At 44.1% G+C, this 23,401-nt stretch overlaps 1 protein-coding gene across 6 annotated transcripts in view; it reads right to left on the bottom strand.

Annotated features, from left to right (window-relative positions):
- The window catches only part of JMJD1C (jumonji domain containing 1C), a 161,633-nt gene that overhangs the window by 11,226 nt on the left and 127,006 nt on the right, over positions 1–23,401 (bottom strand). For all 6 annotated transcript variants that reach the window (XM_068689121.1, XM_068689123.1, XM_068689126.1 and 3 more), the window contains 11 exons: positions 20,240–20,412; positions 17,320–19,532; positions 14,162–14,363; positions 12,322–12,536; positions 11,184–11,336; positions 4,592–4,681; positions 2,690–2,817; positions 2,296–2,509; positions 1,597–1,811; positions 856–1,134; positions 280–448 (listed from right to left, as the gene is read on the bottom strand). In XM_068689121.1, coding sequence (XP_068545222.1) covers positions 280–448; positions 856–1,134; positions 1,597–1,811; positions 2,296–2,509; positions 2,690–2,817; positions 4,592–4,681; positions 11,184–11,336; positions 12,322–12,536; positions 14,162–14,363; positions 17,320–19,532; positions 20,240–20,412 — 4,051 coding nt within the window. The remainder of the gene's footprint in view (positions 1–279; positions 449–855; positions 1,135–1,596; positions 1,812–2,295; positions 2,510–2,689; positions 2,818–4,591; positions 4,682–11,183; positions 11,337–12,321; positions 12,537–14,161; positions 14,364–17,319; positions 19,533–20,239; positions 20,413–23,401) is intronic.

The raw sequence follows: 23,401 nt of genomic DNA, 5'->3' as shown, positions 1-23,401 counted from the left end.
AAGTTGTTCATTTTCTTAGTCAGACCGAACTGAGGAGATGGTATATTAGTATATCTTGAATTCTGCAAAGGTACAAAATAGAAGTTTTCATCACATTCTCTTGAAACAGATTATCTAGAGCTTTCTTTTTAAATTAAGATTTCTTCAAAGCCTTAAGATCCAAAATAATGCTTTAAATCGCAGTTTCTAACATTGACTGTGTTTAGAATCTATGGAACAATACATGATAATAATTAAGTTTATAATGATCTTCCATGATAGTAATTCAAAACAACATACTTGAAACATCTTCAAAACCATCCCAGAACTCTTTGACGTTGGTGCTTGAAATAATACTGTCTTTGCAATTCAAGATATCAGCTTGCTGGTTTCCAAAATCTAGACTAATTGACTCAGCTTTCCACAGGCTGAAGTTCATTTTCTTATGCATACCGGACACTAGAACAGGCTGTTAGAAAAAAAGAAAAAAAAAAAGTAGTAATTATCCTTTACAAAGAAAATACCTCCTTGAATTAAAACTGTAATACAAATCTATCTGAAACGTACACTGAAGGCTCTGGCCACACTGAGCTGTTATAGAAACTTCCATCAACAGCAACCATACCCAAGACATCACACGTCTTTTCGGAGGTTCCATCTCCGTAGCAGTGGTTCCTTATTAATTACTAGCAGTTAAGTGAAGTTTTAACTACATTAGGTTCCTATGTGGAATATACCTGACTAGCTTTTGCCCACTGCAACAAAACGTGCTAATAACATGTTTTCAAATGTGGGCTTACACAAACTTTGTCCTGTAACATGTCCTCCAGAGTTCATACTGAGGTCACTTTATAGACCAAACTGTTCAATACCTACCCTTCCCTGTTTCCAGCACTCTTTGAAAAGCTTCCAGTTGTTAATGTTTTTATGGTCTCTGAGCCACAAAACATGCTTATCGCAGATCCAAGAATACTGAATATCACTGTACAACTTGTTGCCGTCATCCTGAATACATTTTCTGTCATCCTTTGGCTCATCTTTTATTTCGGATTTTACATTTATCTTTGGTGCTCTATTTGGTGGAATCTTGTTTTCTACCACTGAAGCAATTATGTCATCGAGAATGTTTGGCATAGTACGACCACTCTTGCCGCTCTATTAGAAAACAAACAAAAGTGTGTTTAAACAATGTGAAAGAAAATAAAATTAATGTGATACCTTTTTTTCCAGATGAATGACATTTCATTGTGAATTAGAAGCTTACAGTTATACACTTCCTGTATAGAGAACCACAAGCTTTCTTACATGGAACAAGTTAAAAATATACAGTTAAAACAAAATTCAAAATATTAGAATCTTCCTTCATGTTGCCAAGTAAATGCTTTATCTAGCTTCACAGACATTTTCTTCATAATGCATATAAATTATCACTACACATATATATTTTAAGCAAACATTTATGTACATATATATATATATATATATATATAAACGCTAATTCCTTCGAGAAAACCTGGGAAAAAAAGGCAATACACCTGTCACTGCTTTAACTATCATAACAAATGTCACACATTTTCAAATCCTGAAATAGAAAACATGCATCTTGTAAACACTTACTGCTGTTCCTGTAGAGTAAACTGGAGCAAAAGCAATACCAGCATCTGTAGAACCTAGACGCAGCTTGCCTGCTGTTGTTGTTAACAAATCTCGTAACGTTGAGCCCTGTTCATTGTTCTGGGATGCAGGAGGGGAGCTTCTACAGTTTTGGGACTCCAAATTATCCTGGTCTTTCTCCTCCTTTGAATGTTTTCCAGAAGGACACTCTTTGTTCTCTAAAACAAAAATAATCATTGGGAGTTTACACTGGTGTATCATGAGGCAGGCATAGGAACACTGGTACCCTGCATTTTATAGTGCTCATTAATATACTGTAGCACTAGCGCACCTGAAACACACCAGAGGATGAACTAGATCCTTCAAAACGCAGACAAACACTGTGACCATGAAAAGGCTTTCCTCAGCATCTTAGACATGCAGCTGAGTGAGTACCTGTCACAAATGAGAGATGCTGTAGCTGGAAATACTACCATATTATACACATGCATTCTACCAGTGGCTTCTCTGGTAACTAATTTTGATGCCACCAGGAGAAGGCATTGAAGTTTCAAGACTAAAATTAAAGGGAAAAAAGAGCATCACCTTTTCTTTTTGCTGAACAGAAAATAAGAGTGATTTTTCCCTAGTGCATTGAATTACTTTATTACTGGTTCCCCCAAAATCATTCAGGTGGTATAACAATATCAAGCATATACCTACCTTTCTTTTCTTCTCTGGCTTTCTGCTCTGCAAGATCAGCTAACCAATGCAGCGGTGACTGCGATTCAGGCGGTGTTAACTTGCTGTCTGTGCTCACATCACTCCTTGGACTTGTGTTACCATTTGTCTCAGACTTTTGAGGGGTATTCTGCTGTTGAGACTCAGGCATGCACAGAGAAATTTTATTACTGTGATTAAGGACATTCTGCAAAACCTGTAAAGGACAAATTAATTTACAATATGTAACTTTGCCTTAATGTATTTCGAAGACACTGATATCATTTAAACATTGCATATACAAACTGAAACGTGACTTATACTGTTCAAATACTAAAATCCACAAGTAACAGAACATCTGAAAAGACAACCGTGTCTACACACATTTTGGACTCACCTGAGACACACCATTCATTGCAGGGAGCTTGCCAGCTTGCGTGTTCTGCTTGCTGGTACACTGACAATGGGATTTAATTTCAAATTTTTCTCTAATATTGTGCATAGCATCTAGAAGATCTGTCAAAACTAGAAGACAATTAAGAAGGAAGACATTAGCAGTTCTTGTCAATCATTTTGTGGCCTGCTGTACAGTACACACTGTGATAAGATGCTAACCGCAAACCTTTTAAAAACATAAGCTATTAAAAATGCTAAATTTAACGCTCAAAACTACTATAAAAGGACCGTCCAATTTACCATAAAGCTCACATTGAAAGAGCCAAGATCTTTAATTAAATAATTGTATACTACTCTTTTGAATAATATAAATGTCACTCCGCATTCCCATCACGTGGCACGCAACAAGTCAGCCATTCATTATTTACTCCTCATTGTTCAACAGGTGCAGTGTTGCTTCATTTAATAAAACCATCAAACTACAACAGACTGAAGCGAGCCATGTCTTGACAAAAAAAATTAGTATGTGATCATGTAATGTAAGACTGTTTGGTAATGGATATGCACAGAACAAAACTGAGGTTACACAGGCAGTCTTCTCTGTGCCATTTCCAGATGAGCGGTTCACTTCACAATTTAAAATTAAAACCAGTTTCAGAATGGAGCCTGTTCTGGGGAATGTCACAATTTGAATATATTATGGAATCTAACCAGCCTTTATTTCTACCTGAACTAACATGCAACAAACCATTAAAATAATGACTGGATCTGTATTTCCAGCTTAAAATAACTTGGGAATTTATTTAACAGGTTTAAAGGCACATTTGGGTTTTCTATTCTCTGTTGCAGGAAGCACGGCCGAAAGCATGACAGACACCAGTAGAGTCAGATCACGCTCCATTTTATTGCCTGAATAGCCTAACTTTTATAGTGAACTTAACAGGGGCGGACAGTGTTTCACACAAGATTATTGGTCAAAAGCACTCAAACAACTACAAGAAAACAACCCCACCTGCAAGAAAACAACCCCCTGTGATTAGCAGTCACATAGACCTTGTCCTTGAAGCCAGCTACCGGTAACAATATTTTTCTGAATTCCTCAATTGGGCGATGTGGGAACACTGTCATGGGAACTTCTCATAGTTGCCCTGGTAGCTTGGTTTGCTCAGCTACAGCAAGCCATGGGATTTTTGCTGTTTCAAAAAATCCCTTAACAATTCTCTGCTCTGCATCAGTGCTACCAGACATTACAAAAACAGTGCTAACAATGACCACACCTAACCATGCTTCTTTATAAGGCTTGCATATAAGAAAAAATCTGAACTTTACTGGGTTTAGGATTACTGGTGTTTTTCATTAATTGCAAGCTCCTTCACTGCTTTCTGCCTTATGATGCTTGATCAGACTTCCAACCAAAACTGTGAATCTTTTTTTTTTTTTTTTTGTAACCCCAATGGCAGGGAGGAACAGAAAACAAATTTCACAGTATGTGATATAAATGAACAGTGAGAAACAAATCGCCCCTAAACTGGTGCCCCATAATGCTCCCTGACAGCACTGTTCTAAAATTTTCTTTTAACAGATGAGGTCAGATTCATTAGTACATTCTGGCTTCTTCATTCTGCTTTGGAAAGGTACAAACATTCTCAACAAGCACCCTGAATTTCTACACTGCCTGTCGCCAAACCCCTTCAGACACCTGTCAGCCTACATCTCCTCCTCTCTTCTTCATCTGCGCCCCTCACTGTTCAGCTGCCCAGAATCACTTGCCTTCCTGCAATGATTTGACACAATTTGCAGATTTCTAAATGGCAAATGAGAAGTTTCAAGAAGCTACTGTTGCCTCTCTTCACAGAAAGACCTGGGAGAAAAACACATCTTGCTTGTTCACAGGAGGTCTTACCAGAGCCTGGAATAATTTGTGTTGGCATCAGGTGTTTGTGATCATGAGGCTGTCCCTTCACACACTTCATCCAGGCATACAACTCCTTATCTGTAAAATAACATTGCCCATTGTTTTACTTTACTTATAATGATACACAGACAGAGATAACATATTTGGATTGGTTTTAGTTAGAAACAGTTTTTTACACTCTGTAAGCCTTTTGTACTGGTATCCTGCAAAGAAAATAAAAGAATGAAGGAGTTTTAATACTACTAAAATCTAAAACAGCAGCATTTGTAATGTAGACCCTTATCAATAACCGTGGAGCTTCCAAGTATATTCCACTTTATTAAATTTAGGGAGCTGCCAACTAAAAGTGGCTGTCCTCCACCCAGAGAGGGCTGACCACACCAAGAAGATGGATTTTCAACTGAATCGATTCTCTGATCTGGCCCTACCATGCAGCTGCATTAAGGTTACTGGTGGCACAAAGGAGAGGGAAGTTGCATCATGGATTTCTGTCAGATTAAAGCAACCATGAAACCACAAGTGTGTATGTACTGGTTAAGAATCATTTGTGGCATCAGGGAGGGCCGAGTTGGTGAGAGAGAGAGAGAGGCTCTGTACAGAATTTCAGGAAGCCTGTCCCTGCCAGAAAAAAAGTGCAGTGTAAAGACAAGACAGAGAAAGAATGAGAGTGAAAAACGTCTGGCCAAGCAACTGGTCACCGATCTGCTACGTGATTTTGGGCAGCAAAAGGAATGCAGTTTCTCTCTCAATTCCCAGTCTTACATCCTCCCCATTGAACTGCTACTTTTAAGAGACTCTTCAAATCTTTTTACCAGTTTGCTCAGCTCTTCACTTAGAAATACAAACTAAAGAGAATACACCAAAAAGATGCAGGGAGCATGTTTAAAGTATTATTTTCTTGCTGTAACATACACACATCCTATCAGATGTTCCTTTAAGACAAGTACTAGATTTGTTAGCTATACAACTGAACATGGACATAAATCAAAACAACGTAATATATGCATGCACCTCCCTAATGTATTTGATCACTAAAATGCCGTAACACAGCATTCCACTTGATGGTGCCAGGAACTGCCCGAAGGTAACAATGGAAGCACATTCATCCATGTACTGAAGTAGTAAGAAAAGTCATTGATAAATACCTAAATATTGAATATTTAAACCTCTAACATTCCTGCTGAAGCAGCGGGAAACCAGTGTATTCTCCATTACATCTAGCAACTGTAAAAACAACTACCAGTTCCAGGAAAAATGGTGTAATATAAAGTGGTATTATATAGAGAAGGGTGGGTGGTTCTCAACTTTGTAAGAGTGCCAAAGTAGAGGTCTGCTTCACATGAACCCTACAGAAGCATTAGAAATAAAACTGGGGAGAGGGAAGATATACTTCTGCCTGTAATGCTATGATGAACAGTAAAGAGAAAGTCTTCCTGCCGGAAGACTGAAAAGAAGCCTGCTTCTGTATACTGTTTTTTTAAACTTTGAAGACATTTTACTAAAATTTTCCTGGCTGGTTAACACACACACACTATAAAAAGCCTCTGACTGCATGTTCCCACTAGGGTAAATAACGTTCAGAGTATATCCCAAGCCACGTCAGATGGATGCACACACATGCGTACACACAGACTTAAGCCAGTTAAGGGCTGCTGGAGCAGCCTCCCACATGAAAGCATTAACGACTGCACTTGGTGTTGGAAAACACCAGAGTTAGTTCCCTAGAAACTTCAGGCTTTGATGAAAATCTCAGGGAACATCTTACAACCGCGGTGTAGGAGGCCCCTCACTGACAGCCAAGGACAAAGTGGATGGGAGTCTCTCCATTTACTAAAGATTTGCCATCTAATACTTACACATTATTTTACTAACATTTCACATATGTGACATTATGTTGCCATGACAAACACGGAAATGCTTTTCAAAACAGCATTATATTTTAATCTGTTCCTGGCACAGTATTTCACTGCAGTACTGTGCCAGGGCACAACGCCTGCCACCCAGGGGAAGGCAGCTCTTTCGAATAAGCAGCCTGAGCAGGAATGTTACAGCAGGGAGCTGAATGACCAGATCCATCTTCCAAGCCATTCCCTGTTTCAATTGCAAATGAGCTGGGTAACTCAAAAAGCACAGGTTTGCAAGTCAGTCCTGTTAGACCTCGCTACAAACCAAGTTAGACTTTTCCATTAAAACACAGGAATTAGATTAAAATGAGTACATGCATAGACTTTTGGATTTTAAAACCTCCATTTACACTCATATTAAATTCTTTGCAAAGCTTTTTTTAATCACAGAATCACAGAATCACAGAATTTTCTAGGTTGGAAGAGACCTCAAGATCATCGAGTCCAACCTCTGACCTAAAACTAACAGTCCCCACTAAACCATATCCCTAAGCTCTACATCTAAACGTCTTTTGAAGACTTCCAGGGATGGTGACTCCACCACCTCCCTGGGCAGCCCGTTCCAATGCCTCACAACCCTTTCAGTAAAGAAATTCTTCCTAACATCTAACCTAAAACTCCCCTGGCGTAACTTTAGCCCATTCCCCCTCGTCCTGTCACCAGGCACATGGGAGAACAGGCCAACCCCCACCTCGCTACAGCCTCCTTTAATGTACTTATACAGAGCAATAAGGTCACCCCTGAGCCTCCTCTTCTCTAGGCTGAACAAGCCCAGCTCCTTCAGCCGCTCCTCGTAGGACTTGCTCTCCAGGCCCCTCACCAGCTTCGTCGCCCTTCTTTGGACCCGCTCAAGCACCTCGATGTCCTTCTTGTAGCGAGGGGCCCAAAACTGAACACAGTACTCGAGGTGCGGCCTCACCAGAGCCGAGTACAGGGGGACGATCACCTCCCTAGCCCTGCTGGTCACAGTGTTTCTGATACAAGCCAGGATGCCGTTGGCCTTCTTGGCCACCAGAGCACACTGCTGGCTCATATTCAGCCGACTGTCCACCATCACTCCCAGGTCCTTCTCTGCCTGGCAGCCCTCCAACCATTCCTCTCCCAGCCTGTAGCTCTGCTTGGGGTTATTGCGCCCCAGGTGCAGGACCCGGCACTTGGCCTTGTTGAACTTCATACAGTTGACCTCAGCCCATCGGTGCAGCCTATCCAGATCCTCCTGCAGAGCCTTCCTACCCTCGAGCAGATCGACACACGCACCTAGCTTGGTGTCATCTGCAAACTTACTGAGGGTGCACTCAATGCCGTCATCCAGATCATCGATGAAGATGTTAAAGAGGACCGGCCCCAGCACCGAGCCCTGGGGGACGCCACTAGTGACTGGCCTCCAACTGGACTTGGCTCCATTCACCACAACTCTTTGGGCCCGGCTATCCAGCCAGTTTCTAACCCAACGAAGCGTGAGCCAGTCCAAGCCAAGAGCAGCCAGTTTCTTGAGGAGAATGCTGTGGGAGACGGTGTCAAAAGCCTTGCTGAAGTCAAGGTAGACCACATCCACAGCCTTTCCCTCGTCCACCCAGCGCGTCACTTTGTCGTAGAAGGAGATCAGGTTCGTCAAGCAGGACCTGCCTTCCATAAACCCATGCTGACTGGGCCTGATCGCCTGCTTGCCCTTCAAGTGCCGCATGATGACTCCCAAGAGGATCTGCTCCATGAGCTTCCCTGGTACTGAGGTCAAACTGACCGGCCTGTAGTTCCCCGGGTCTGCCCTCCGGCCCTTCTTGTAGATGGGCGTCACATTTGCTAGCCGCCAGTCGGCTGGGACCTCCCCCGATAGCCAGGACTGCTGATAAATGATGGATAGGGGCTTGGCCAGCTCCTCTGCCAGTTCTCTCAGTACCCTTGGGTGGATCCCATCCGGCCCCATCGATTTGTGGACATCCAAGTGCCGTAGCAGGTCACCAACCAGTTCTTCGTGGATGGTGAGGGCCACATCCTGCTCCCCGTCCCCTTCCACCAGTTCTGGGTACTGGGTATCCAGAGAGCAACCGGTTTTGCCGCTAAAGACTGAGGCAAAGAAGGCATTGAGCACCTCCGCCTTTTCCTCATCTCTTGTAACTAAGTTTCCCCCTGCATCCAGTAAAGGATGGAGATTCTCCCTAGTCCTCCTTTTTGTGTTGATGTATTTATAAAAGCGTTTTTTATTATCTTTAACGGCAGTAGCCAGATTGAGCTCCAGACGAGCTTTGGCCTTCCTAATCTTGTCCCTGCACAGCCTCGCTACATCCTTATAGTCCTCCTCAGTGGCCTGCCCAATTTTCCAAAGATTATAAACCCTCTTTTTTCTCCTAAGCTCAAGCCACAATTCTCTGTTGAGCCAGGCTGGTCTTCTTCCCCGCTGGCTCATCTTTGGGCGCATGGGAATAGACCGCTCCTGCGCCATTAGGATTTGCCTCTTAAAGAGCGCCCAGCCTTCCTGGACCCCTCTGCCCTTCAGAACCGCCTCCCATGGGACTCCACCAACTAGTGTCCTGAGCAGCCCAAAGTCAGCCCTCCGAAAGTCCAATACAGTGGTTTTACTGGTTCCCTTCCTGGCCCCGCCAAGAATAGTGAACTCCACCATTTCGTGGTCACTCTGCCCAAGACTGTTCCCGACAATCACATCCTCCACCAGTCCTTCTCTGTTTGTGAAGAGAAGGTCTAGCAGGGCACCACCCCTGGTAGGTTCACTAATCAGCTGCGTCAGGAAGCTATCTTCCACTTTCTCCAGAAACCTCCTAGACTGCTTCCTCTGGGCTGTGTTGTGCTTCCAGGATATGTCAGGGAAGTTGAAGTCCCCCACGAGTACAAGCGCTGACGATTTCGCAACTTCTGTCAGCTGCCTGTAGAACTCCTCATCCGTCTCCTCATCCTGGTTCGGCGGTCTATAGCAGACCCCGACCAGGACACTAGCCTTGTTGTCCCTGCCGATCCTAACCCAAAGGGACTCGATCTTGTCATTCCTAGCCTCGAGTTCTACAACATCGAAAGACTCTCTAATATAGAGAGCCACACCGCCACCCCTTCTGTGCTGCCTGTCCCTTCTGAAGAGCCTATAGCCAGGCATCGCAGCACTCCAGTCATGAGACTGGTCCCACCACGTTTCCGTGATGGCAACCAAGTCGTAGCCTGCCCGCTGCACGATGGCTTCCAGCTCCTCCTGTTTATTACCCATGCTGCGTGCATTGGTGTAGATGCACTTCAGCTGGGCCTTTACCTTATCCTCCGGCCTTGCCATTGTTCCCCCTGGCACAGCCCCAACAGTCCTTGTTTCAGCCCCATCCCCCTTCTTACCTAGTTTAAAGCCCTATCTATCAGCCCTGCCAACTCCTGACCCAAGATCCTTACCCCTCTCCGAGAGAGGCCCATCCCATCCGGTGCCATCAGGCCCGGTGTAGCATAGACCTTCCCGTGATCAAAAAACCCAAAGTTGTGCCGGTCACACCAGTCACGAAGCCACGAGTTTATGCGAACAGCGCACCTTTCAGCTTCCATCCCCCCTATCGGAAGGACAGAGGCAAACACAACCTGTGCGCCTGAACCTCTAAGTTGTCGCCCCAAATCCCTAAAGTCTCTTTTGATCGCCTTCAGGCTTCTCTTTGCTACTTCATCGCTACCAGCCTGAAAGACCAATAGCGGGTAGTAGTCAGTGGGCCGTACCAGGCGCTTGACCTTCTTGGCAATGTCCCTGACCCTGGCCCCAGGGAGGCAGCAGACCTCCCTACGGGTAGGGTCAGGCCGACAAATAGGGCCCTCTGTTCCCCTAAGGACAGAGTCACCCACAACAATCACCTTTCTTTCGTTCTTGGTGGAGGCAGTCCTGATGCGTGGAGTTGACCTCCTCACCCTAGGAATCCTCCTGGGAACACTTTCTACCTCTTCCTCAGTTGCTGTTGATCCCTCATTCTCCAGGGCCTCAAACCTGTTTTGTAAGGGCACCTGGGAAGGTGGGGTCGGAAGAGGAGGGCATCGCCTGCGATGTCGAGCAGGGACCTGTCTCCACTCCTCCTCAACTCCCAGGTCCCCTCCCTCTGCCCGACGGCGACTGGGCAGGGTGTCCACCCCCATTTGGGGTGTCTCACCCCGGTACCTCTCCTTGAGGCCCTGCAGGGAGTTGCTCCAGAAGTCTATCTCCCGCTCACACTCCCTGATGGCCCTCAGCCTCTCCACCTCCTCCTTGAGCTCCGCCACCATGCGGATGAGGTCATCCACTTGCTCACACAAATATAATAATAATAATAAAAGGTAAGCTAAGGTGAAGATAAAGAATGCATTTCTGAAGGGATGACTCCAGAAAGCACTCAGATCAAGCCCTAACAGCAATAAGTTACCATAAAACAGGGAGGTGGAATGCCAGTCTTGCAGTGGATGAACAAGATTCAACCTTGCAAGGCACACGTGAGCCAAGACAGTGCACAGAAGACTGAAAAGTGGACAAAGTCTTTAAGTAGCCCCACATCAGTTACTTTCTGAACGATTTTACACTTACAAAAAAGAGGGAAAAAAGATTTAAGAGATACCAAAACACACAAGTAGTAATTAAATGCTTTACAGAAAGTCAGTTACACTTAGGGATCAGTAGCTCTACAGCAAGTGAGAATAAACAGCACATACAACACTCTAGTTCATAAAGAACTGACCTCTAGAACTTTTTCTTTCCTTTGCCTTGTAACAATCCAGGCAGACCACAAATCCACATTTTTGGCAGACCCAATGAATGTTAAATAATGTGGCTTCACATGCATCACACATCTCACGGACTCCTCTCACCGCTCTCTTCCATGCGATTTTGGCTGAAATACAAAATAAGCAGAATAAAAGGCCTGAAATTTAAATGCAAGACACAGAATGAATGGTCGTAATAGATGAAGCATTCGTGATTTTCCCCTCAGATGCAGCCAGGGGTGGAGGAAGAAAATGATCCTTCATAAACAGGCCATCAACATATACCCCCGTAGCTGCATTACACAGCATCCCCTCAGTGTTCGTGTCAAGACACTAGAGAGAGATTAAAACACAAAGACTAAAGTAATACAGAAAGAATATTCCTGCTCTACATGGGAGTTACAGGTACCAAGAAGAATTTCTTTAACATGTACTTTAACTCCAGGTAATGAAGAGCCAGGTTGTCACCTCACTGCCTCCCGAACACGTTAACCTCAAGACAGCTCAACTGGTGAGCTGGGTGCTAAAGGTGGCAGGTGGGGAGGGCAGGGAGGCGCCTGCCCTGCACACCAAGCTGGTAGTTCTGCTCTTAGTGCAGTGCGTCCTCCTTGTGTTGGGGGGAATTAGCAGAGCCCTCACCCAGCTCCCAGCCTGCACCCACGTGCTGTGGGCCAGGACAGAGTAACCACGGCTTCGGTGGGGAGGAGGCCCACACTCCACAGGGCCCACGCTGTTGCATTCTGCTCTGTGCTTCTGCAGAGAAGGCACGTTGGAAACACAACATCTGTTGGCAGGAAGCACTACTGGCTCGCTGCGGGCCTTGGCTTGGAGCTGGCTGGAGAGCTGGCGGCCACGCTGGGAAGCGAGGCTGCTCCAGCCCCAGCGGCAGCCTGGCCCTGGCCCAGCACTACCACCACGGCCTGCAGCCCAGCCCCAAAGCCCACCGAGGGAGGCTGCTGCCCCTTCCCAACATAACAACACAGCCTATTTCAATCAAAAGGTGACAGGCTGGTACAGTGAGCAGCTCAGAAGGGGGCAGCGGGTCACTGCCAACACAAACACCTCAACAGAGCACAACACCAAAACCAGAAAGAGCATTTGAGATTTCCTTACCGTCTTTTTTCACCCAGGACATGGCTGTTTTCTCGGATGTTACCAACTGACAAAATTTATCTCCTATGATATCTAAAATATATTTAGAAGTTTCTAGGTCCAGTTCATCATCTTCATAGTTTTCGTGTGTCCATAAACTCAGCGCCTCATCATCATATTGATCGGGAGAGGAGAAACCATCTATCCTAACCACTCCATTCTTACTAAAAGACAACCTAAAACCGAAAACAAATAGTTTAACTGCACATCCTACAAGGTGGCTTAGTTTACCTACTAATTACAGAAATTAGAGAAACTGGCCTTAAAGCAGACAGTAAGGAAACATGAAAATTTGGAGTAACTTTTTAGGCCAAACACTGGATTCAGTATAGTCATCACTCACTCTCTGTAACATTTACCACTGCTTTAACATTGCAGATGGAAAGTTATCTTCTCTTTCTTGTTTGGCCAAAGTTTGGGTCCACCTACTCCTCACCTTTAATTTTCACAGCACCTGTGTCAGCAATCACCCAGTCTGACTCATATTTTCAATCCTACTGCTCTCACTCTCAGAGAATAGGAGTTAAAACACTGTATTTAAGTCTTTCTAGGCAGAACAGATCACTAATACAAAATACTGTTTACATACCACCTTTTAAAATAACTGAAGGTTTTCCTGTGATCCTACCCAATGCCATTCTACTAACCCCACCTACATTTAGGTGATTTAAAGCAGCAACAATTAATTATTCCATCTCTCTCACATGATACAGGGTAATTCATTATTCACATGCGATTATCACAGCAGTTCAGGAATTTTATAGTAATGTCAGTAAAGCAGTCACAAAAACAGAAGTATCAAAAATGATATTCAGATGGGTATTAAATGAACAACTTGAAGAAAAGATGACTTCTCTTTTACAGTAACGACTTCCAACAGTAGTGCAAACCTCATTACATTCAAGCCCTAGTATGCAATCACAATGAAAATAATTAAAATGCTGTAAACTGTACCCCATGAAATTCAAAACAAATTCCATGCCTGTGTTTGAAAATGGTCAAAAAAATTTTACCACTGATGTTTTCTTTTTCACACAAAAGCAGCAGCTCACAATCTAACTCTGCCACACTGGGAATCAAATATTTTTATACAGAAGGTATTCTGAGTCCAACCCTAAAAAAAAATCCTCATAGGTCTACTGGCTCCTGTAACTAAAGCTTCAATCCAAAAGAATTAAAGTCAATTCAGGGAACAGCAATGTCCTTTCCAAAACATGTTGGCTCTATATTGCCAACACAGCCCACGTGCAAATTAACACCATTTGGATCTGCGTTGACAACCATGCCGCCTGTGCCACGCACGCTATACTGCATTCTGGGAACTTCCTTCCCCATTTACGAGTTTCCTTGATTTGCCGTAATTGTAAAAAGGGAAGGCAGAACTCTGTCCTCAGAAAACTCCCATCAAACCTCAAGCAGCATTCCCACCATCTACTGGCACAAGAACAATTATGAATTAGCGCAACTCTGTGGTTGTACAACTTGTCCAGAGTAATTGAAGCCTGCCTTTTGAAAATCCCACTTCAAATGTCAGACACCTGTGTGATGGTGATGCATTACATCTTCTGCTTGCCTAAGGTACACTGGGCAGCTGTTCTGATGTCTTTGCTATAAAGCTTCAAACAGCAATGAAGTCAATCCACAAAAGAAGTAAGAAATACAAATGTAAATACTGCTAAATTAGGCAGTGTCTTTTATCAGGCAAACTGAGCCAGAAAAATCAGACACGCTTTCAGGCACACAAGTCTTCTGTATTATTTTTAAGTTAAAACACCACGTATGAGGAGACAGCTGCACTTACCGTCGAAAGTAGTAAAATCTACAAAACACTGGTGAGTGAGTTGGTTCTTCACCTTTCTTGCTTCTTATTAGCCTACATTCTCTGCATTTCTGCAAATTTGGTCCTATTTCAGAGCAAGAATCATCCTGCAAGAAGGACTCTCCTGTTTGCTTCAGCTTCTTCACTTTGCGCCAATCTTTTAACACTGAGCGAGGTATACCAGCTGCAAAAGCAAGAGGGGTTTCAGAAGACGTACCGCAGGCCCTTATACTCAGAACACAGTTAGATCACTCTGCATTCAGTATTTCTAAAAGTGTATTTGTTGTGTTCATAACATACTTCATTATTACTTCTATTTTTCCACCCATTAGACTTATGCAGGCAGGAGTACAGTTACCTATTTGCTGAGCTTCAAGGAACACCCAGGACTTGCTATTTTCTCTTACATTAGGTGTACAGTTCACCAAATATTCCACTAAAATCTGTGGATTTGCAAAAAGAACCTCACTCTTACAAAGATGTAAAATAACACAATATGCCAAGAAGGAAAGGTTTGCAGTTTGTTTCAAGTGAAAATGTATGCAAGAAGGCAGTAATTTAATGAATTAAAGCGGAGCTTTAAAAAAAAAAAAGACATCCTGCTTCTTTGGAATTTACTTTGCTGAGGGTTGTACAGATATAATTACAGAAGAACAGTTCAATTCATGTGTAACCCATCTGAGCTGAGTGTAAAGTATCAGGCACAAGGAAACACAGAATTCATTTACTTCTTTCAAATTTGTTGGCTTTGGAAAACAAGAAGTAAAATTCTGTTTTCAATATCAAAGTCGGTCAGCCTGACCCTGAGTAACACAAGGAGCAGATCTATTGAGTAATACGTGCAATTTTCACATATGCGTTTTGAAACCGAACCCTGTTGTTATTTAACCAGGCTTTCGATATAATGACTTTTATAAGTGGCACCAGTTTCATCTGCAGATAGATAGGAGTATCTGTCATTTAATCTACTGCTACTCTTGAAAGTTCATGTCCTGTAAACACGGATCTGATGCAGGGTGACAGAGGTTAGGGTGCTAACTTTGGACTTGGTACCTGGGTTCAGATCTGTATTTTGCCAGACTTCTTGTGTAAACTTTGCAGGTGACAGACTCTCTATGCCTCAGTTCATTGCCTAGATAACACATTCCCAACTCACCTGATGAGCACAAAGGTAACTGGATTAAAGCTTGAGAGCAGAAGAGGCCAAAGTGCAGACTTATTAGCCCAAAAGAAACTTTTCTGCCTTGGATCCAGAGACCCCTGGAGTCATCTGGGAGCTGCCAGACTTGAGGTTGTGGGGGCAGGAACTTGGAAGACCCCCAGTGCCTGCAGAAGTGTAACATTCCTCGCTTTGCGGGAGGGAGCCTTACAGCCCGGAGCTCTGAGCACTCTGGCTAGCACAAGGGCTCCCAGGGCTTCCAGCAATGGCATCGGGACAAAGCAGCTTTCAGCCCTGGCAGTATCCAGATACCACCCACGTGGCGACTGCCACCAAGCCCCAGATGCTGAAGCAGAATTATCCTCAGCAACCTAAGGGGAACCCAGGCAGCTGCTCCCCGGAGACCTTCTCTTTCCTGAAAGCTCAGAGCTAAGTATGTTTTTGGGTAAATCTTTGAGGAAAGTCCTCTATGTAACAAGATCTCTGACCAGCTCTCTCAGAAATTGTAATGACGCTGACCCAAGACAAACTGCTAGAAGTATCAGAAATGCTCATCTATTTAATAGGTCATGGAGAAGAAACAGAAACCCCCTGGGTCTACTGAGATGTCAGGAAAGGAAGGCAAGCACGGAAAACTGCTACAATGGGATAGACTCAATACGTCAAGGTGCAGAACACATGCTGTGCTAGGGACAACATAACAGAATACCCGAAACTCCTACCCGTTTTTGGACCTGAATCCCATGAAACAATACCATAATGTGTTACAACATACTGCTTTCATACTCTTGTAATGCTAGCCAAGGAGACGCTGCCTTCCCTTAAGTTATCTAATGAACCCCTCTAAAACAAACCCATGAAAAAAATCCTTTGCAACAATACAAAGATCACAAAGACCTAGCCTGCTACGTGTATATGTATAATATATGTATATCTACAGTTCACTTTTTTAAAGAAAAGAAGGTGTGTTCTCCTTGATCTTCCCCTTAAGTTAGAAGGAGAAAAAAAAAGAAGAGAAAGTAATAATGCTATCACTGGACCCAAGCCAAAATACCTCAGACAGATTGCATCACTGCCAGGACACAGTAGGACTTAGGCATCAAGTGTTCTCAGATACTACAAGAACAACTTCATACACTAGGCAGTGAAAAGCCAAAGAATGTAATTACAGGGAGCAGTGCTCGTTTTCTTACTAACTGTACTTAAAAATTTTTGCAGAAAGTAGTCGTAGACTTTCTCATACTCAACTAAACCAGAACAAAGACAAAAGAATACTGCACAGAGAAGAATAAATTAGGATAAAAAATAAGGTAAGTTCTTAAATAAAATCACTCCGGTTGGCAGACCAGTTTCTCTTTTTTAGACAAATCTAGTTACAATGTGGTACACACAACAGCATTACATATAAATTGAAATTCCTATTTCCCTAAATTTCCTTAAACAAGAGGGATGTTAACACCATATAATACACACGCTAGTCAAGAGTGTGAAATGACTCTCCCTCAAACCTTTCATTAAATTAACCAAATTGTAGCAGAGTGGCATCAGGCTCTCAAGGAACTGCCTTTGGCTTTCTGATCAAAGGATGAATTCAAGTTCAACAATAGAGAACCTCTCCCCGAGTAGCACTCTAAAAATAAATGCACTAGACTTTAAAAAAAAAACAAAAAAACAACAGTACAAGTAACATAACTCTATGCACTAGTCTGGTGAATTATGATGGACGGCATAAACCAGTTTGTTTGCTGCCTATTTTTAGGCCAAGAACCAGTTTGTACACATATACATAGAATGCTCAATTTCTTAACCCAAGATATTTCAGAGGACCTCAAGACCGATAAATCTGGATCCAGGCTTTTTCACAAGCATGCTCTTTAAATCTTTTCCCAGCTATTGCACATATCGTGCACAAACCCTCCAGGATTAACGCTGCTGGAGTTCACATTAGTTTGTCTTTTCCAAATCAGATTAATATACTCACTGCTGTTACTGCTGCTCTGTAACTTCAGCTTGCTTTTTTCTTTGGCACTCCGGCTAAGAACACCATTCGGTTTTACTTCTTCCTCCGCATCACCCTTTTTTTTCTGCAAATCATTTTGTTTCTTTTTGTAAGTTGGCTTAGGCTGCCGTTTAGTCCTTTGCTCTGACTTGCTCTCACTTTCATCAGAGTCTCCACTTTCAGAGCCAGACTCATAAGTTCGTTTTGCTTTTCTCCTAGGGTGCTTATCTTCCTTCACAAACTTATCTGCCAAGATTTTACTATCTATGTTATTTTGCAAATCATTTGATGTAGAAGCTATTAAATTGACAGTACATGGCTTAATAATTTCTGAAACACTGTTCCCTGAATTCTCCTTTTTATTAGTGTTTTTATCTTCCTCTGAATGTCTTGTTAGCCAAGCCTTTTTCAGTTTAGTGTGGTAGTTTGGCTGACTTGTCTGGGAAGTTTGCCCACTGCCTACAGAGTTTGCTTTGTTTATTGTATTGCAGACGATAGCACTGTCTAGGGGGAGAGAGGTTGAAAATGTCTGATTTTTCACAGAGTTGGCCTCTGTCTCACTGGTGTTACTACTTTTAAACTGAGCTGCAGCCAACGCTGCCTTGTGCTTTTTCAAATGGACGAAGTCGGTGGAGGTGGAGAATCCCGAGCCGGGCTGAGCAGCGCTGCCGGTCTTGCCAGGGGCAGGCGTAGCCGGCGCCGGGGCGCTGACCTTGCATTCCTGGGCCTGTGCCGCCGCCTGACTCGCCGCTCTCGAGGCAGCACACTCCAGCGGCGGCGCGCAGGCCAAGACCGTGTTCGATAAGGAGTAAGTCACTTCGGAGCTGCCCCAGCTTGACACGCTGGTAGTCGTAGCCGCCGATGCGGTTACATCCGTTTTAGTACTGCAGATCATAGTTGTGGTAGGGGTGACAGAACGAGGAACGCTGCCTTGCGAGACAGCTGGAAATTTCTTTTCATACTGTGTGCGAGCACTGTCTGAGTTCATATTTGGCAGAATGATTCTTCCAGTCTCTCTGGCTTCCGCTGTTTTCAGGCAATCTGCTTGATTTGTCACAGCTGAAGATCTCTCACTGGCTCGATCTTTGGAAGCTGACTGCATTACGGCTACGCTATCATATTTCGTGCTAGAAGGAGGACGCACAATAACAGATGCCGTGGCGGACTGCGACTTTCCGCTCATTCTTTCAACATGCCAGTCCACTTTTTCATTATTCGGGGCGTTGTTAGACTTCCACATTTCGGATAAATTCTGTTCAGAAGCGCCCTTGTAAACAGTCTGAGCTTCCTTAGGTTCAGGGACTAAAGTCGGTGGTTTCTGCAATTCCTGTATTTTACCACCACCGGCATTAACGGGTTGAACAGGGGTCAGGGTGGGAGGCGAAAGGCTGCTGTAGCTGCTTTCCTTCTTCTCCAGGTTCTGGTGCACAGGGGGGTGAAATACGGGGGCTCTGTGCAAGGCAGGCATACTCCGGAGTGTATTTGAAGATGAGACTGACAGCTGAGTAGGGCTTCTGCTGTCATTTCTGAAAGAATTGACTGAGTGAGACTGCACTGACTGTGAAAGCTGCTCAGACATCTTGCTTGCAGAGCCTTCGCTCTCAGGTTGGTGCTTAATTAAAGGGGGAGGTTTTGAAAGAGAAGAAATGTAAGAAGGAAGAGACTGGGAACTAGCTGCTGTCGAAGGACAATTAGTCTGCTTCTCAACATACGCACTTGAAGCTTCCTTGGACGGGTATGATCTCGGTGGTTCATTTACTACGCTGTTAGACAAGGTGGTGAAATAGTTACTCTGCGGCAAGCTCTGTGGGACCGAATGCTTCATTTTATATAGTTCTGACACAGAGCGTTCTGCATCTTTCTCATATTTTACTGAATGGCTTTTGGGACTCGAGGATAAGGATGTTACCCTAGAGTAGTTCTCTCTCTCTCCCTCCAGTGCCTTTATTTTAGCTGTAAAAGGAGCAACTTCAATACTTTCTTGGAGTATCCGTCTATGTTCTTCTTTGTATTTGCTCAGTCGCTCCCCCGTCTCCTGTGGTGGCCTTGGCAGCTGGTTCAACATTGGATCTGCAAAATGTCTCTGCATATGGCTCTCCTTTGCTGTCTGTGTTCTGCTTTGCTCCAACTCTGTCTTTATTGGTGCAGTTGTAACGGAACGTAAAGGTTCGATAAATGCTTTCCTCTCCAGCTCTCTGTTTGAAAAAGGTTACACAGTTTAGTCTGAATGTTCCACAACAAGCTAAACAGAAGACCTTTCTTCCCATGCTCTGAACAAAGTTATCTATTAACACAAAATAAACTTTTCTTTATATTAGGCACAATTTTCAAAAGTCTTCAGATGACTCAGGAACTCAAGTACCATTCAAAGTCAACAGGGCAGAGTCTGTTTTGCAGCACACTGACAAGCTTTTCCCTATCACAGGCACCCACATTTGCAAATAAACTAAAATGAAGCTAGAAGACAATGTCAGGGGCTGTGATATACCCTCTCGGACTGCATTCTGTTTACACCATGCATAGAATTGGGACTGTTCAGCCTGAAGAAGAAGAGGCTCAGAGGGACCTTATCAATGTCCGTATACACCTGAAGGGAAGGTGCCATGAGGACAGAGCCAGGCTCGTTTCAGTGGTGCCCAGTGCCAGGACATGAGGTAATGCGCACACAGGAGGTTCTATCTGAACACTTGAAGCACTTCTGTGCTGTGCGGGTGACCGAGCGCTGGCACAGGCTGCCCAAAGTGGTTGTGGAATCTCCTTGGGCATGGTCAAAACCCATCTGGACATGGCGCTGGACCCTGCTCTCGTTGGCCCTGCTCGAGCAGGGGTTGGCCCAGATGGCCTCCAGAGGTCCCTGCCAAGCCCATTCTGTGAGTCTGAGTTGGAATAACAGTGCACTTACTCTTTGTGATGCTCTACTATACTTTTGGACAACGGTGGGCTAGAATGCGCTGCCAGTTTGAGAGGCCGAAGGGGATCTGCACTGGACGGTCGCACAGGAATGTGACTCAGTAATCCAAGGCTGTCAGCTGAGGTCACAGGGGTGGGCTGGTGTAACCACGGGCTGGGAGTATTCTGTTAACACCAACACAGAAAACATCAGATTTCAACATAATCATGGGACCTTCAGCACAGCACCACAAGAGGTACTGTACTATGTCCTACCAATGAGCAGAGTGAAGTAATTTATTTTAGCATCAAATCAAATACAGTAAACATAATTTATTATTTTAAATCACTTTCTAATCACCTGGAACATCTGATTATACTTCCCTCTAGGCTTACGGCATACAAAATAAATTACGTATTTCAGGAGCTTTCCTAAAACAGTTTCCTATTTAAGTATTCAGTATGAATTGTCAATTTCTAGAACGGGATCTCAATGTGCTTCATCACAACTACCAAACCAATGACAGTCTGGCAGTACTTTACTTCAGTTACTAATAAAAAAAGACCATTTGCTGTTCAATGAGTTGCAAGAAGTACTTCTTTTAAAGGAAAAATACAGTTTATTATTTCTGGAAAACAATCTCCATGTAGGTAGCAAGTCTCAATATAAGGGACACAAACATCTCCTTCCCAGTTGGTTCCTCTCCTTCCCCCAAACAAAATTATAAAGTATGATAATCCTGATTAATCTGCTTTATGTTGCCAGATATGTTTGTATAGGGTAATTTCATAACCAGCACACTATTAATATCAAACAGGTACATACGTGCCAAACTTTGCAGTATGGCAAAAGCACAGAATGCACCATTTTGTACTGTACACCTAAATACTTAAAATCCTGGCAACACAAATAAGCTTCTACTTGGGCATTTTCTCTGAAACTTGTCAAATAGCTCTGCAGAACAGATCATGAGCTCAGGCTCTTTCCCCTTTCCCTCTCCTGTTTGAGGCTTGCTTAGGAGAAATACGTGCTGGCTCGTGGTCTGGGCTGAAAGGGAGGGCACTCTGTTGGGAAGTGCTGGTCAAGTGCTAGGAACAGGCATGGAAGAAAGGGTGGGGACAAGAAAAAGCAGAACTCCCACTTACACCCCAAAGCCTCTCAGTGCCACTCCACCCCTAATTCCTGTTATTGCCCAGCGCTTCTTCCCTCCTCTGCTCCTCACCAGTACATCCCACTCCTCCCCAGCCTTGGTGACTCCCAGATGAGAAATGCTGCAGTAGAAGAGCAGCAAAAAGCTCTCATGACACATGCACACAATACAAAATGGATCTTCAGGTGCTACAACTTTGAAGTTCTCATTTCTAGACTTCTGAATATTTAAAGAAACCGCTTGGGTTTTGTGCTAACAGTTTTAGTGCACACATTTGCTAGGCCAGGAGTTCCCACGCTGTGGTGAGTTCCCACGAATAGCCTGTAAGCTGCATTAAAGTATTATGCAAAAAAGACCCATCACCTTCTCCCTAGAGGAGCTGGGGAACAGCTGCTTGGGCACCAAATGTTGCCCAAACAGCCCCGTGACTCCACCTGCAGCCATCCACAGCCCAGCCCAAAGCCAGGAGCTGCCCCAGCCCCCTGCAGCCACTGGGGCAAGGTGGGCTTGGGGGCACGCTTCCTCCAGCAGCTCTGCACGGCTCGGCCCCGAGCTGAGGGTGGCTGCTGCTTTTGCTACAGCTGAAACACAGATTCCTGTCTATGATCATGGCAGCCATGCAAACTCTTTCTGGAAACGCCCATCCTGGGGTTTTAAGACATATTTAAAAAAGGCCTCCAGTGCCAGAGCCAGAAGACAAGTCACCACAAGACAATTGCCACATATCAACATAATTAAAAAGCTACGTGCCTCGGTATGCATGGCTGCATACTTCAGGCAACCAAAGTGAAAACCGAGTCTATCCTATTCTGCAAAATGGACCTCAGTAGGGGGTGGAGCGAGTAGCAACATGAAGCAAGAAACCCATCTATAGTTTTGTCTTAAGGCTTTTCTTCCCTGCTGCATTTGACTTTATCACATTTTAGATCAAACTGACTTCGTATTACAAGGCCAACTCAAACTGAGTGTTTGGGAAAGACTCAGCCACAATGGTTTGGCTTTTCTCAAGAACGAGGCTGAGGAAGAATAGTTTTCCCCATGATGAAGAAGAAAAAAAAAAACAACTTTATAACCATTCAGAAACTCCCAGCTTTGACGCAAAGGCTTACAATTTGGCAGAAGGACCACTGTCAGCGACATGCCTTTTGTGGTCCCTGTGAAAATCTGCCCAAATTAGGCCAAGTTTAAGCCTCTAAAATCAGTATGCACATGCTCAGGCGAGGTTTCATGGAAGTTGGCAGCAAAGCCCTCCAAAGTTTCTGTCTGTGCTACACATGCTTCATCTTAGGCTATTCCTACAAGGTGCCTGCAATGAGCAAGCTGTATCCCAAGCCTGCAGGAGCTGAGAAAAGTTTTTCTGTAATTGCCGTGTCTGCCTGTCAACTAACACCACGGCACCGGGCACTATGCTGAAAAACAACTGATTTCTGCTGAGGCTTCAACAGTTGTACTCAGTGCAAAGACAGAGGAATCCCCCTGACTTGAATACAGAGGAGTAGAAAGCAGTTAAGAAGGCAAAGATGTGTGTAAACAGGAACAGAGAGGGAGAAAAGGATATTCCACAAGAGGGGCAACACAGATAGGTGTGTAAGGACAAGAGAAATGAGCACATAAGATTTATATATGCTAGAGTATTTCTCCTCAGAATTTCCCACCGGGTTTAGGACTCCTTCAGTACCAGCCTTCCCCATTATCCTGCAAACACACACAAAATTTCACTAAGCAGACAACTGCTGAACCTCTTCTAGAACTCACCTCACCTAATGGTTTCCATAATTTAAGATAACAAACATTCACCCCAAGGACCTTAGGTCCCAAACACACCTGCTGACCTCACCTGGTCACGAACTAAAACCAAACATTTCATCTTACTTTAAAATACACTGGAAATCAACGTTCAGAGAACTCCCTACTCATGGCACTGTGAAACAATGGGTACCACTGGATCACCACTTCTAGTTCTACGTCTACTCCCAACCACCTCCCTCACCAGACGCTTGGTGACGCGCTTGGCGTGCTCCAAA

This window comes from Anas acuta, chromosome 7 (assembly GCF_963932015.1).
Source record: "Anas acuta chromosome 7, bAnaAcu1.1, whole genome shotgun sequence".
Classification (NCBI taxonomy): domain Eukaryota; kingdom Metazoa; phylum Chordata; class Aves; order Anseriformes; family Anatidae; genus Anas; species Anas acuta.
This window is presented reverse-complemented; position numbering and strand designations above follow the sequence as displayed.